The sequence below is a fragment of the Physella acuta genome, unplaced genomic scaffold (genome assembly GCF_028476545.2).
Source record: "Physella acuta isolate Inbredline_101_S28 unplaced genomic scaffold, ASM2847654v3 ptg000079l, whole genome shotgun sequence".
Lineage (NCBI taxonomy): Eukaryota > Metazoa > Mollusca > Gastropoda > Physidae > Physella > Physella acuta.
In genome coordinates this window covers 3,480,295-3,494,606 of record NW_026731599.1, presented here as the reverse complement: position 1 = coordinate 3,494,606, position 14,312 = coordinate 3,480,295, and the positions used below count along the sequence as shown (strand labels likewise).

At 43.7% G+C, this 14,312-nt stretch overlaps 1 protein-coding gene across 1 annotated transcript in view; it reads right to left on the bottom strand.

Annotated features, from left to right (window-relative positions):
- Positions 1 to 3,360: 3,360 nt before the first annotated feature.
- Positions 3,361 to 14,312, bottom strand: part of LOC131956401 (protein Wnt-4a) — a 67,699-nt gene continuing 56,747 nt past the window's right edge. The window contains exons 5-6 of the mRNA XM_059320822.1: positions 5,873 to 6,141; positions 3,361 to 4,092 (exon numbers count right to left, since the gene is read on the bottom strand). Coding sequence (XP_059176805.1) covers positions 3,631 to 4,092; positions 5,873 to 6,141 — 731 coding nt within the window. The 3' untranslated portion in view covers positions 3,361 to 3,630. The remainder of the gene's footprint in view (positions 4,093 to 5,872; positions 6,142 to 14,312) is intronic.

Here is a 14,312-nt window from a genome sequence, read left to right as displayed (position 1 = left end):
ATGAGGACCTTCTGTTATTCAGGCCGGTTTACAGAACTCATTTATAAATGAGGACCTTCTCAACTTTCAAGCGGCTATTCCAGTTCTTTGAAACTAAGAAATTACCGTAGAAAATACGATACGCTGTCAATAGTCTGTTATTTTACATATTTAAAAAAATATTAGAAAAAAAAAAATGGCCTTGTTTTTGTATACTATTGGGTACAATCTTGCTGGTTGAGATAAAGTATAAGCCTTCTAGTTTAATTGTAAAAATAAATATAGCAGTACCTTAAATAGCGGATGTGTGTGTGTGTGGGGGGGGGGGGGTGATTAAGCCTTGGGAAGCAGGATTTATAAATGTCCAAAAGTTAACGTATCATACAATTAAGTATACATAAATATTTATATACGATTATATATACATACACGTGTATTTATAGTAATTATATGCCTGTATATTATAAGTTATGTATGCCTAAAACATGGGCCCAAACATTTTCAGCAGGGGCCCCTCTCTAGCTGCAGGGGCCCCTCTCTAGCTTTACCCCGGGCACCTGCCACAGTTGACGCCACTGAACAAAAAAATCAATGAAAGCTGCTAGCAATTAAAAGAAAGAGAGCATTTATTTTGTTTCTAATCATCAGCTAATCATGTCTTTGGTACGTGACAACAAAATCAGACACTGAAAACAGACATCGAGAAAGAAATGATTCTAACACTAATGGCACCACAAGTAGATGATAATGTATTATAGCATAACCCGTGGGTGGGTCAAAATGACCATAGACTGGGTCTTACTGATGACCCCTGTGCCGAGAGAGACCGAGAAAATGTGAGTGGGTTTGGTGATGGTCTGTCCAAGGTAGACATCACCAGCTGTTGGTCACTCACTGATAGGGAAAGTAAATCACCACCAGTCATCCACCCGAACATGGACCCAACAGCTTTTGTACCGTCATCAGCTCTCACCTGACATCAGCCTAATAGAACACTGGTATTCAAGGAACTTTATACCCCCTCCCCCCGATTACCTCATAACCATAGAATCTTAGGACTATGCCCCCTACCCCAAGTTATCCTAGGAAAAATGAGCCTACACATTAGGATCCTGTGGTAGGGTAGACCAACAAACTGTAGGGAGAGAGAGCAAGACGGGCTGACAATGTTCCCTGCGTCACAAGCCCGTTCAAAAACTCAAACTTTTAGGTTCTATAGCTTCAATAGAAATAACTATAAATACGATAAATTGTTTATAACTTGAATTGAATCGCACCCACCCTAATGCCCCCCCCCCCCCCCCAAAAGCCAATGTGCCGATTGAATTGAGTCAATTGGGCCAGCGATAAGACCGTATCAGATGACCTTTTGTCTAGAGCCTGGGTCCAGTAGAACCTGCCGCTCGGTGCCCAACTTATGCAGTAGAAAGAATCTTGAGGGAAATGATTAATTACACGTGAGGTTGGTGAGATTTGTACATTGTGAAGGTTGTACGTACAAGGCTACCATTACAATATCTGTCGTCATGACAAGGGACATGTGAAACATCTGTAAAACATGGGAGGAGTACATGGATACAAAATATACAGCTAAGTCCTAGTGCTACATATACATAAAGGTCATGTCCGAGCAATCATACAGCTAATATTTAGTGCTACACAAACAACAGGCACGCCTTCAGATTTACACACTCGTTGACACACCATTAACACATTACACGCAGCTACACACGTGTAATCTTCCTAGCCTGTTCTTCAACAGCCGTCTAAAATTAGTGTACAGTTTTCTCAATCTGAGGATGGCCGTCTAACTGGTGTACAGATTTTTTTTTTAAACGTGGGTCCCTGTAAAAATGCAGGACCCGTATCTAGTCAAATGTGGGGTCCTAGCTCGTTATATTTTTAAAATGTGGCACCTTAAATAGAAGATAAAAACTAGTCGACGCCTAGTTGTTGACTGTTTTTAAGAATAAATATGGGATCTTGACATGAACGTATAGTATTCCCTGAAGCTAATAATATTGGTTGACTTGACGATAGTTCAACCAATACAAGCCCTGTACACACCACCCCCCTATGTGTTGTATCAAATCTAAGACAGGCCCTGTACACACCACCCCATATGTGTTGTATCAAATCTAAGACAGGCCCTGTACACACCACCCCCCTATGTGTTGTATCAAATCTAAGACAGGCCCTGTACACGCCACCCCCCTATGTGTTGTATCAAATCTAAGACAGGCCCTGTACACACCACCCCCTATGTGTTGTATCAAATCTTAGACTGAGGCCCTGTACACACCACCCCATATGTGTTGTATCAAATCTAAGACAGGCCCTGTACACACCACCCCATATGTGTTGTATCAAATCTAAGACAGGCCCTGTACACACCACCCCCCTATGTGTTGTATCAAATCTAAGACAGGCCCTGTACACAGCCCCCCTATGTGTTGTATCAAATCTTAGACTGAGGCCCTGTACACAGCCCCCCCCCCTATGTGTTGTATCAAATCTAAGACAGGCCCTGTACACACCACCCCCCTATGTGTTGTATCAAATCTTAGACAGGCCCTGTACACACCACCCCCCTATGTGTTGTATCAAATCTAAGACAGGCCCTGTACACACCACCCCCCTATGTGTTGTATCAAATCTAAGACAGGCCCTGTACACAGCCCCCTATGTGTTGTATCAAATCTAAGACAGGCCCTGTACACAGCCCCCTATGTGTTGTATCAAATCTAAGACAGGCCCTGTACACAGCCCCCTATGTGTTGTATCAAATCTAAGACAGGCCCTGTACACAGCCCCCTATGTGTTGTATCAAATCTAAGACAGGCCCTGTACACACCACCCCCCTATGTGTTGTATCAAATCTAAGACAGGCCCTGTACACACCACCCCATATGTGTTGTATCAAATCTAAGACAGGCCCTGTACACAGCCCCCCCCCACCCCCCTATGTGTTGTATCAAATCTAAGACAGGCCCTGTACACACCACCCCCCTATGTGTTGTATCAAATCTAAGACAGGCCCTGTACACACCACCCCCTATGTGTTGTATCAAATCTTAGGCTGAGGCGTTTGAAACCTTCCAATCCCTGCCTATGTTCAACAAGAAAGAGCTGACCATTGATATCAAGAAGCTTTCACTGCGCGAAGCTGTATGTAAAACTATGTCCCACTAGAGGTGCAATGTCCACTGTCAGAGAACCACACAATGTGCATGTTCTAGTCTGCTTACTCCGCACACAGCATGTTGTAGAAGCAACTCAAATGTGTGTAGATACTCCTGTTCTCACTCCGCACACAACAGGGTGTAGAAGCAACTCAAATGTGTGTAGATACTCCTGTTCTCACTCCGCACACAACAGGGTGTAGAAGCAACTCAAATGTGAGCAGGTACTCCTGTCCTCACTCCGCACACAGCATGGTGTAGAAGCAACTCAAATGTGTGTAGATACTCCTGTTCTCACTCCGCACACAACAGGGTGTAGAAGCAAGTCAAATGTGAGCAGGTACTCCTGTCCTTACTCCGCACACAGCATGGTGTAGAAGTAACTCAAATGTGAGCAGATACTCCTGTCCTGCACTGACAAATCGTCAATCTCAAAGACTGAACAGAATGTGCACAGCTAGCGGACTGGCTAGTTGCAGAAATGTTTCTCTAAGACTTTTGTGCACTTTTTACACTCAACGCGGCAGCACCAGAAAAATTTACAGTCACAGTCATATTTTTCCTCGCTGACCAGAGTCTGATAGCCCCGCCCACAGCACATGAGGGTGCAGCCGTCCAGCCCGTAGCTGGTCTTGTTGCACTGCCGGCCGCGGGTGCCCAGTGACCCGTACTCCGGGTTAAACTCGCAAAAGTCTGGGGACTCCTGCAAGTAGACCAAGTCGCCTTTGGTGGGTCGCTTCTGCATGCCAGTGATGCGCTTCAAGCGTCTCCTCCGTTTATCCCACTTGACGTACGTGGCGCCGTCGAACTTGTGTTTCAAGGACGCGCCAATGTCTCTGAAGGAGCGCATTTTGCGCCAGCAGATCTTCACCGAACAGTCGCCAGAAACACCGTGACACTTGCACTGTTTCTCCACGTGATCTTTGATCGTCTGCAACAAACGTACAGGCCTTTAGACGGGTATCAAGACAATAGACAGACATTACAAGTATCGTGATAATAGACAGACATTACAATTATCATGACAAAAGACAGACTTTAATAGTATCGTGACAAGTACCATTTCTATGATCTATAATATAACGCTGCTGGTAGTGTGTCAGTCCTTCCGTCATCGCTATAGATTTTAGAACCATGAGAGTAAACATCAAACCATGCAGTGCTTTAACATTGCATCGCATTGTCTTATTATAAAGAATAGAGAAGGGTTTATTTATATAACGACTACATTTTTTAGCGCAATTTCCATACTGACAATTGCGATTATTAATTCGTTCTGGATGGATGTGTGTCCGATGTGTGTCCGCAGCTTTAAGTCGTATCTCCTCCTCAACGAAGCAATATCGAGGACTAGTTCCAAAGCAAATATGTTAAGCAAGTTCCGAGGATGATTGTGGGCCAAATAAATTCCCGGAATTCCTTCCTGGATTTCCCGGAAAAGCCGAAAAACCTCGAAAAAATGCATTTTTGGCCCATATCTCGGCAACCAGACCACTTAGCGACTTGAAACATTTACCAATCGATTCCTGCCATAATTTAGAACAATATTGCCGAAGAAAGTTTTCAAAAATACCCTTTCGTTTGGTCACAAAAAATTAATTAAGGAAATTGCGCTTAAATTGTCACTAGACTTTTTATTAACTTGTTTCTCTAGTTGACACCTCAATGATTTAAGTTATTTTTTTTATTATTACTACCGCATTTATTATAGAAAAAATGTTACAATGATTTATTTATATTATTTTCTAATAAGTCTATGATCTATCAAAATCACTATTTTTTGTTTTTCGGTGTTATTAAAACAGATGGTGAAATTAGAGTTTTAGAGAATGCTGGAAAGGCTCTCTCTGGGCGCAGACGCCTAGGAAAGCGTGTTGTTCGGCGGTGATTCTAATTACATTGCCAATGTGTTTTCTTAGAACCATAAAAGTAAACACCACTTGCCGTTCATTTACTTACATCGCATTGTCTTATTGTAAGTTGTGGAGTAGAATCTATTTATGTGACTTAATTTTTTTCGTGTTGTTGGCAGTTTTAACTCCTTTTCATACTATTTTTTTTTCAGTGATAACGAATGTGGGAAAGGCGGTCACTGAACGCGGACGCCCAGGAAAGCGTGTTGTTCGGCGGTGCGTGAGAGCATATGTATTGTATACACGGTCTTTTGTTTCATAAAGCAATTTGATAAAGCGTTTACGTTTTCATTTGATTTGTTTCACATTGTTTGTGTTTGTGATTTGTTTGTGTTTGTGATTTGCGATGTGTTTGTAATTTGCGTTGTGTTTGTAATTTGCGTTGTGTTTGAGTTTTGTTTGAGTTTGCGTTTGTTTGCGTTTGATTTCTGTTGTGCTTGTATTTGTGTTTCCGTTTGTGTTCTGTATTTACGTTAGCTTGTTGCATTGTATTTGTGTTGTGTTTTTTTTTGTGTTTGAGTTGTGTTTGCGATTTTGTTTGAGTTTGCGTTTGTATTGGATTTGTGTTTTCTTTTGTTTGTATTTATCTTTGCGTTTGTGATTGCGTATTGCATTGGGTTTCTGTTTCTGTTTTTGTTAGCGTTTTTGTTTTTGTTTGCGTTTTTTTTTCCTTTGTAATTGACTTGGGTTTTTTTTTTCCGTTGGTATATTTTAAAAAGATTCACCGTGGCGAAGCACGGGTATGCAGCTAGTTCTAGATATAATGAAAACATACAGACAAGATGACAAACTTCTGACCTTTCTACCGGCTCCATTATTCCACAGGTTCATGCTGCCCTGGTCCTTGTTTCTTGTTTCGTTGCGATCGAGAAAATCTTTGGAAAACTTGGCGCCATAGCGGATATTCTCAGAGCAGCCTCCCCACTCAAAGTTCTCCCCCGGCTCCCGGCTCCTGGCTTTGTTATCACAGCCGCACTTGTCCAGCTCGCCCTTGGCGCAGGCTCGGGTCACGCTGTACATGATGCCGGCCGAGGAGATGGCGTAGATGTAAGCAGTCTCGCGGCTCTCTGGGGGAACACACATCTCATTAGACTTTTATACTCAGGCTCTAGGGACCGTCAAGTATTTGGTCAACTTTCTACTATAGATTTAGTCAAATTAGTCTGACATTTGGATAGCTAGACTACGGCATTTGTTAAGTCAGCATCATAAGTGGAGGTCAATGCTGTTTGTAAGTCGGCACTATCATTGTAAACATACAAGAAAGAATAGGAAACTGACAGCTTTTTATACACTTGACTAGACAAAGAGATCAGACGTGGGAGGGGGGGGGGCGAAATAATAGATGAAACGGACTGGAATTGGCTAGCAACAGCGGGCGGGTCGTTAAAAACTTGAGGAACCACAAAAAGAGTTATAAACCTTATCAGCGTACCAGGTTTCCTGGTTAATGTGTCCGGTGGTTGGGTGGTTAGTCGTGAAATTTGGGAGAATTATGTTCGGTGGTTCGGTGGTTAGTCGTGATATTTGGGAGAATTATGTTCGGTGGTTCGGTGGTTAGACGTGATATTTGGGAGAATTAGGTTCGGTGGTTAGACGTGATATTTGGGAGAATTAGGTTCGGTGGTTCGGTGGTTAGACGTGATATTTGGGAGAATTATGTTCGGTGGTTCGGTGGTTAGACGTGATATTTGGGAGAATTATGTTCGGTGGTTCGGTGGTTAGTCGTGATATTTGGGAGAATTATGTTCGGTGGTTCGGTGGTTAGACGTGATATTTGGGAGAATTATGTTCGGTGGTTCGGTGGTTAGTCGTGATATTTGGGAGAATTATGTTCGGTGGTTCGGTGGTTAGACGTGAAATTTGGGAGAATTAGGTTCGGTGGTTAGACGTGATATTTGGGAGAATTAGGTTCGGTGGTTGGGTGGTTAGTCGTGAAATTTGGGAGAATTAGGTTCGGTGGTTAGACGTGATATTTGGGAGAATTAGGTTCGGTGGTTCGGTGGTTAGACGTGAAATTTGGGAGAATTATGTTCGGTGGTTAGACGTGAAATTTGGGAGAATTATATTTTCCGTGGTTGTGGAGTTGGACTTGATATTTGGGTGAATGCAAGTCCCAAACATTTTCTGAATTTCCTGTGGTGGAAAAACGGGTGTCGGGGACGGGTGGAAGTATACGGAAACCAAGGGGCGAGAACCGGTAAAAGTATACGGAAACCAAGGGTCTAGGACCGGTAGGAGTATACGGAAAACAAGGGGCGAGGACTGGCAGAAGTATACGGAAACCAAGGGTGTGATGGAAGTAGCTCCATGGCTGTCTGCTGCTGAAACGTAACAAGTTTACGAGTAATCCGCGGTTAATCCAGGCCAATCAACAGGAAAACGAGTTGATGTAAGTGGCTGAGATGGGGAGACGACTCATGCCTCTAATATTGCTTGTACCCAGTGGTTCCCTCAGTGACCGAGACCGGGGTCGCTAAATCAACTCTCCAAGTTACTAACAATAGCATGTAATCACATTCACGCCAACGATATCGTGCCAAGCTATAGTAGAGTCTCGCCCAAAGTGAAATCTCCACGTATGGTTATGTCCACGTATACAAAGCTTGGGGGGGGGGGGTGGATGTGTTGTCCATATCTAACAGTTGTGGCTGGTTGAGTGTGTCAAAAGAAACCGTGAGCCTGTGACTAGCAGCTTGAGAAGCCCTGAGGCAGGCAGCCCCTGGTTCAAAGTGTGCTGGTGTAATAGAAACCAGATGCAGCTCCGCTTGTTGGCCGACAGGTACTGGTGTATTATAGGCGACATAATGGGAATATCCCTTCATACCCAGCCATCAGCGGATTACAGAGATAAGATACCAGTGGGGAGGGGGGAGGACGCGGGGAGAGGGGGTGGGGTGGGCTAGGAACATTAGGGAAAGTTAGAGCTTCGCGAGATTTCTATTTGAAACAAATTTAAATCAAAGACAGTCATAACTATTAGTTTAGTTTTCAATATGGACGGTTTCAATCGGACAGTCATTAACATTACGCTCACGGTTATGGATGGGCGGGTTCAGACAGTCATTAACATTACGTTCACGGTTATGGATGGGCGGGTTCAGACAGTCATTAACATTACGCTCACGGTTATGGATGGGCGGGTTCAGACAGTCATTAACATTACGCTCACGGTTATGGATGGGCGGGTTCAGACAGTCATTAACATTACGCTCACGGTTATGGATGGTTGGGTTCAGACAGTCATTAACATTACGCTCACGGTTATGGATGGGCGGGTTCAGACAGTCATTAACATTACGCTCACAGGTTATGGATGGGCGGGTTCAGACAGTCATTAACATTACGCTCACGGTTATGGATGGGCGGGTTCAGACAGTCATTAACATTAGGTTCACGTTTATGGATGGGCGGGTTCAGTCAGTCATTAACATTACGTTCACGGTTATGGATGGGCGGGTTCCGACAGTCATTAACATTACGCTCACGGTTATGGATGGGCGGGTTCAGACAGTCATTAACATTACGCTCACGGTTATGGATGGGCGGGTTCAGACAGTCATTAACATTACGCTCACAGGTTATGGATGGGCGGGTTCCGACAGTCATTAACATTACGCTCACGGTTATGGATGGGCGGGTTCAGACAGTCATTAACATTACGCTCACGGTTATGGATGGGCGGATTCAGACAGTCATTAACATTTCGCTCACGGTTATGGATGGGGGGGTTCAGACAGTCATTAACATTACGCTCACGGTTATGGATGGTCGGGTTCAGACAGTCATTAACATTACACTTACGGTTATGGATGGTCGGGTTCAGACAGTCATTAACATTACGCTCACAGGTTATGGATGGGCGGGTTCAGACAGTCATTAACATTACGCTCACAGGTTATGGATGGTTGGGTTCAGACAGTCATTAACATTACGCTCAGAGGTTATGGATGGGCGGGTTCAGACAGTCATTAACATTACGCTCACGGTTATGGATGGGCGGATTCAGACAGTCATTAACATTACGCTTACGGTTATGGATGGGCGGGTTCAGACAGTCATTAACATTACGCTCACAGGTTATGGATGGGCGGGTTCAGACAGTCATTAACATTACGCTCACAGGTTATGGATGGGCGGGTTCAGACAGTCATTAACATTACGCTCACGGTTATGGATGGGCGGGTTCAGACAGTCATTAACATTACGCTCACGGTTATGGATGGTTGGGTTCAGTCAGTCATTAACATTACGCTTACGGTTATGGATGGGCGGGTTCAGACAGTCATTAACATTACGCTCACGGTTATGGATGGTTGGGTTCAGACAGTCATTAACATTACGCTCACAGGTTATGGATGGGCGGGTTCAGACAGTCATTAACATTACGCTCACGGGTATGGTTGGGCGGGTTCAGACAGTCATTAACATTTCGCTCACGGTTATGGATGGGCGGGTTCAGACAGTCATTAACATTACGCTCACAGGTTATGGATGGGCGGGTTCAGACAGTCATTAACATTACGCTCACGGTTATGGATGGTTGGGTTCAGACAGTCATTAACATTACGCTCACAGGTTATAAGATGGGCGGGTTCAGACAGTCATTAACATTTCGCTCACGGTTATGGATGGGGGGGTTCAGACAGTCATTAACATTACGCTCACGGTTATGGATGGGCGGGTTCAGACAGTCATTAACATTACGCTCACAGGTTATGGATGGGCGGGTTCAGACAGTCATTAACATTACGCTCACAGGTTATGGATGGTTGGGTTCAGACAGTCATTAACATTACGCTCACATGTTATGGATGGGCGGGTTCAGACAGTCATTAACATTACGCTCAGAGGTTATGGATGGGCGGGTTCAGACAGTCATTAACATTACGCTCACGGTTATGGATGGGCGGATTCAGACAGTCATTAACATTACGCTTACGGTTATGGATGGGCGGGTTCAGACAGTCATTAACATTACGCTCACAGGTTATGGATGGGCGGGTTCAGACAGTCATTAACATTAGGTTCACGTTTATGGATGGGCGGGTTCAGTCAGTCATTAACATTACGCTCACGGTTATGGATGGTTGGGTTCAGACAGTCATTAACATTACGCTCACGGTTATGGATGGGCGGGTTCAGACAGTCATTAACATTACGCTCACGGTTATGGATGGTTGGGTTCAGTCAGTCATTAACATTACGCTTACGGTTATGGATGGGCGGGTTCAGACAGTCATTAACATTACGCTCACGGTTATGGATGGTTGGGTTCAGACAGTCATTAACATTACGCTCACAGGTTATGGATGGGCGGGTTCAGACAGTCATTAACATTACGCTCACGGGTATGGTTGGGCGGGTTCAGACAGTCATTAACATTTCGCTCACGGTTATGGATGGGCGGGTTCAGACAGTCATTAACATTACGCTCACAGGTTATGGATGGGCGGGTTCAGACAGTCATTAACATTACGCTCACGGTTATGGATGGTTGGGTTCAGACAGTCATTAACATTACGCTCACAGGTTATAAGATGGGCGGGTTCAGACAGTCATTAACATTACGCTCACAGGTTATGGATGGTTGGGTTCAGACAGTCATTAACATTACGCTCACAGGTTATGGATGGTTGGGTTCAGACAGTCATTAACATTACGCTCACGGTTATGGATGGTTGGGTTCAGACAGTCATTAACATTACGCTTACGGTTATGTTTTGGCGGGTTCAGACAGTCATTAACATTACGCTCACAGGTTATGGATGGGCGGGTTCAGTTAGTCATTAACATTACGCTCACGGTTATGGATGGGCGGATTCAGACAGTCATTAACATTTCGCTCACGGTTATGGATGGGCGGATTCAGACAGTCATTAACATTACGCTCACGGTTATGGATGGGCGGGTTCAGTCAGTCATTAACATTACGCTCACGGTTATGGATGGGCGGGTTCAGTCAGTCATTAACATTACGCTCACAGGTTATGGATGGGCGAGTTCAGACAGTCATTAACATTACGCTCACAGGTTATGGATGGGCGGGTTCAGACAGTCATTAACATTACGCTGTGGCAATAGGTATTTGAGAACTGTTGTGGTAGGTATTTGAGAACTGTGGCGGTAGATAATTGAGAACTGTTGTGGTAGGTATTTGAGAACTGTGGCGGTAGATAATTGAGAACTGTTGTGGTAGGTATTTGAGAACTGTGGCGGTAGATAATTGAGAACTGTTGTGGTAGGTATTTGAGAACTGTTGTGGTAGGTATTTGAGAACTGTTGTGGTAGGTATTTGAGAACTGTTGTGGTAGGTATTTGAACTGTTGTGGTAGGTATTTGAGAACTGTTGTGGTAGGTATTTGAGAACTGTTGTGGTAGGTATTTGAGAACTGTTGTGGTAGGTATTTGAGAACTGTGGTGGTAGGTATTTGAGAACTGTGGTGGTAGGTATTTAAGAAATGTGGTGGTAGGTATTTGAGAACTGTTGTGGTAGGTATTTGAGAACTGTTGTGGTAGGTATTTGAACTGTTGTGGTAGGTATTTGAGAACTGTTGTGGTAGGTATTTAAGAAATGTGGTGGTAGGTATTTGAGAACTGTTGTGGTAGGTATTTGAGAACTGTTGTGGTAGGTATTTGAACTGTTGTGGTAGGTATTTGAGAACTGTTGTGGTAGGTATTTGAGAACTGTGGCGGTAGATAATTGAGAACTGTTGTGGTAGGTATTTGAGAACTGTGGCGGTAGATAATTGAGAACTGTTGTGGTAGGTATTTGAGAACTGTGGCGGTAGATATTTGAGAACTGTGGTGGTAGGTATTTGAGAATTGTGGTGGTAGGTATTTAAGAAATGTGGTGGTAGGTATTTGAGAACTGTTGTTGTAGGTATTTGAGAACTGAGGTAGTAGGTATTTGAGAACTGTGGCGGTAGATATTTGAGAACTGTGGCGCTAGATATTTGAGAACTGTTGTGGTAGGTATTTGAGAACTGTGGTGGTAGGTATTTGAGAACTGTGGGGGTAGATATTTGAGAAATGTGGCCGTTAATAAACTGTCGTTGTACAAATGCACGTGACAAAAATAAAAGGCTATTTTAGTCTCAGTAACTTGAAGAGTGTTCATAAATTATAGGGTTAATGTTATAGGGTTAACGTTATAGGGTTAACGTTATAGTTTTCTAGTGGCGGTTTAATGTTACAGTTTCCCGATATAAGATGAAGGAGTTACATTTTCCCGATATAAGATGAATGGGTTACAGTTTCCGGTGTAAAATGAAGGCTTAACTAATGTTTCGCTAGATTCGCCTGTGTAGCAATAGCCCCTTTGGACGCTTGGTGCGATGTTTTCACGTTTCTCGCTAGCGACGAGATGGGACGAGAGGGGACGAGAGGGGAGCTAACTCGGTCCTCAGGATGAGGGTTCGGAGGTATTGAGGCCGATGATAATAAGGACGAGCCCAAAAGCCGTATTGTGTGGGTCGCCTGGCTCGGCTCGTGAATGGCTATCCCTTTGACAAGTCTCCCCCAGACAACAAGAAAATTGTATGGCACACATTGGCCCCAGGCACCTTCCGCGGGACGCCCACTGAGACATGTGCCCAATTCTCGAGGAGGGAAACTTGATGGTGTTACTTTACGTCGGCGGCTTTATACATGCGTGTGACAGACGGCGGCTTGATACATGCGTGTGACAGACGGCGGCTGGATACATGCGTGTGACAGACTGCGGCTGGATACATGCGTGTGACAGACGGCGGCTTGATACATGCGTGTGACAGACGGCGGCTTGATACATGCGTGTGACAGACGGCGGCTGGATACATGCGTGTGACAGACGGCGGCTTGATACATGCGTGTGACAGACGGCGGCTTGATACATGCGTGTGACAGACGGCGGCTTGATACATGCGTGTGACAGACGGCGGCTTGATACATGCGTGTGACAGACGGCGGCTTGATACATGCGTGTGACAGACGGCGGCTTGATACATGCGTGTGACAGACGGCGGCTTGATACATGCGTATGACACACTGCGGCTGGATACATGAGTGTGACAGTCATGCGTGTGATGCTGTTTCATGTTAGTTTGCAGCTTGATACAAGCTGGATGCATGCATAGAATGGGCTGTATTTTGTTTACCATACAATAAGTATCAGTGTACAGTCTGTATTGTGCTTACCATACAATAGGTATCATTGTACAGTCTGTATTGTGCTTACCATACAATAGGTATCATTGTACAGTCTGTATTGTGCTTACCATACAATAAGTATCATTGTACAGTCTGTATTGTTCTTACCATATCATTGTACAGTCTGTATTGTGCTTACCATACAATAAGTATCATTGTACAGTCTGTATTGTTCTTACCATATCATTGTACAGTCTGTATTGTGCTTACCATACAATAGGTATCATTGTACAGTCTGTATTGTGCTTACCATACAATAGGTATCATTGTACAGTCTGTATTGTGCTTACCATACAATAAGTATCAGTGTACAGTCTGTATTGTGCTTACCATACAATAAGTATCATTGTACAGTCTGTATTGTGCTTACCATATCATTGTACAGTCTGTATTGTGCTTACCATACAATAGGTATCATTGTACAGTCTGTATTGTGCTTACCATACAATAAGTATCATTGTACAGTCTGTATTGTGCTTACCGTATCATTGTACAATCTGTATTGTGCTTACCATACAATAGGTATCATTGTACAGTCTGTATTGTGCTTACCATACAATAGGTATCATTGTACAGTCTGTATTGTGCTTACCGTATCATTGTACAGTCTGTATTGTGCTTACCATACAATAGGTATCATTGTACAGTCTGTATTGTGCTTACCATACAATAAGTATCAGTGTACAGTCTGTATTGTGCTTACCATACAATAAGTATCATTGTACAGTCTGTATTGTGCTTACCATATCATTGTACAGTCTGTATTGTGCTTACCATACAATAGGTATCATTGTACAGTCTGTATTGTGCTTACCATACAATAAGTATCATTGTACAGTCTGTATTGTGCTTACCGTATCATTGTACAATCTGTATTGTGCTTACCATACAATAGGTATCATTGTACAGTCTGTATTGTGCTTACCATACAATAGGTATCATTGTACAGTCTGTATTGTGCTTACCGTATCATTGTACAGTCTGTATTGTGCTTACCATACAATAGGTATCATTCTACAGTCTGTCTTGTGCTTACCATTCTAGATTC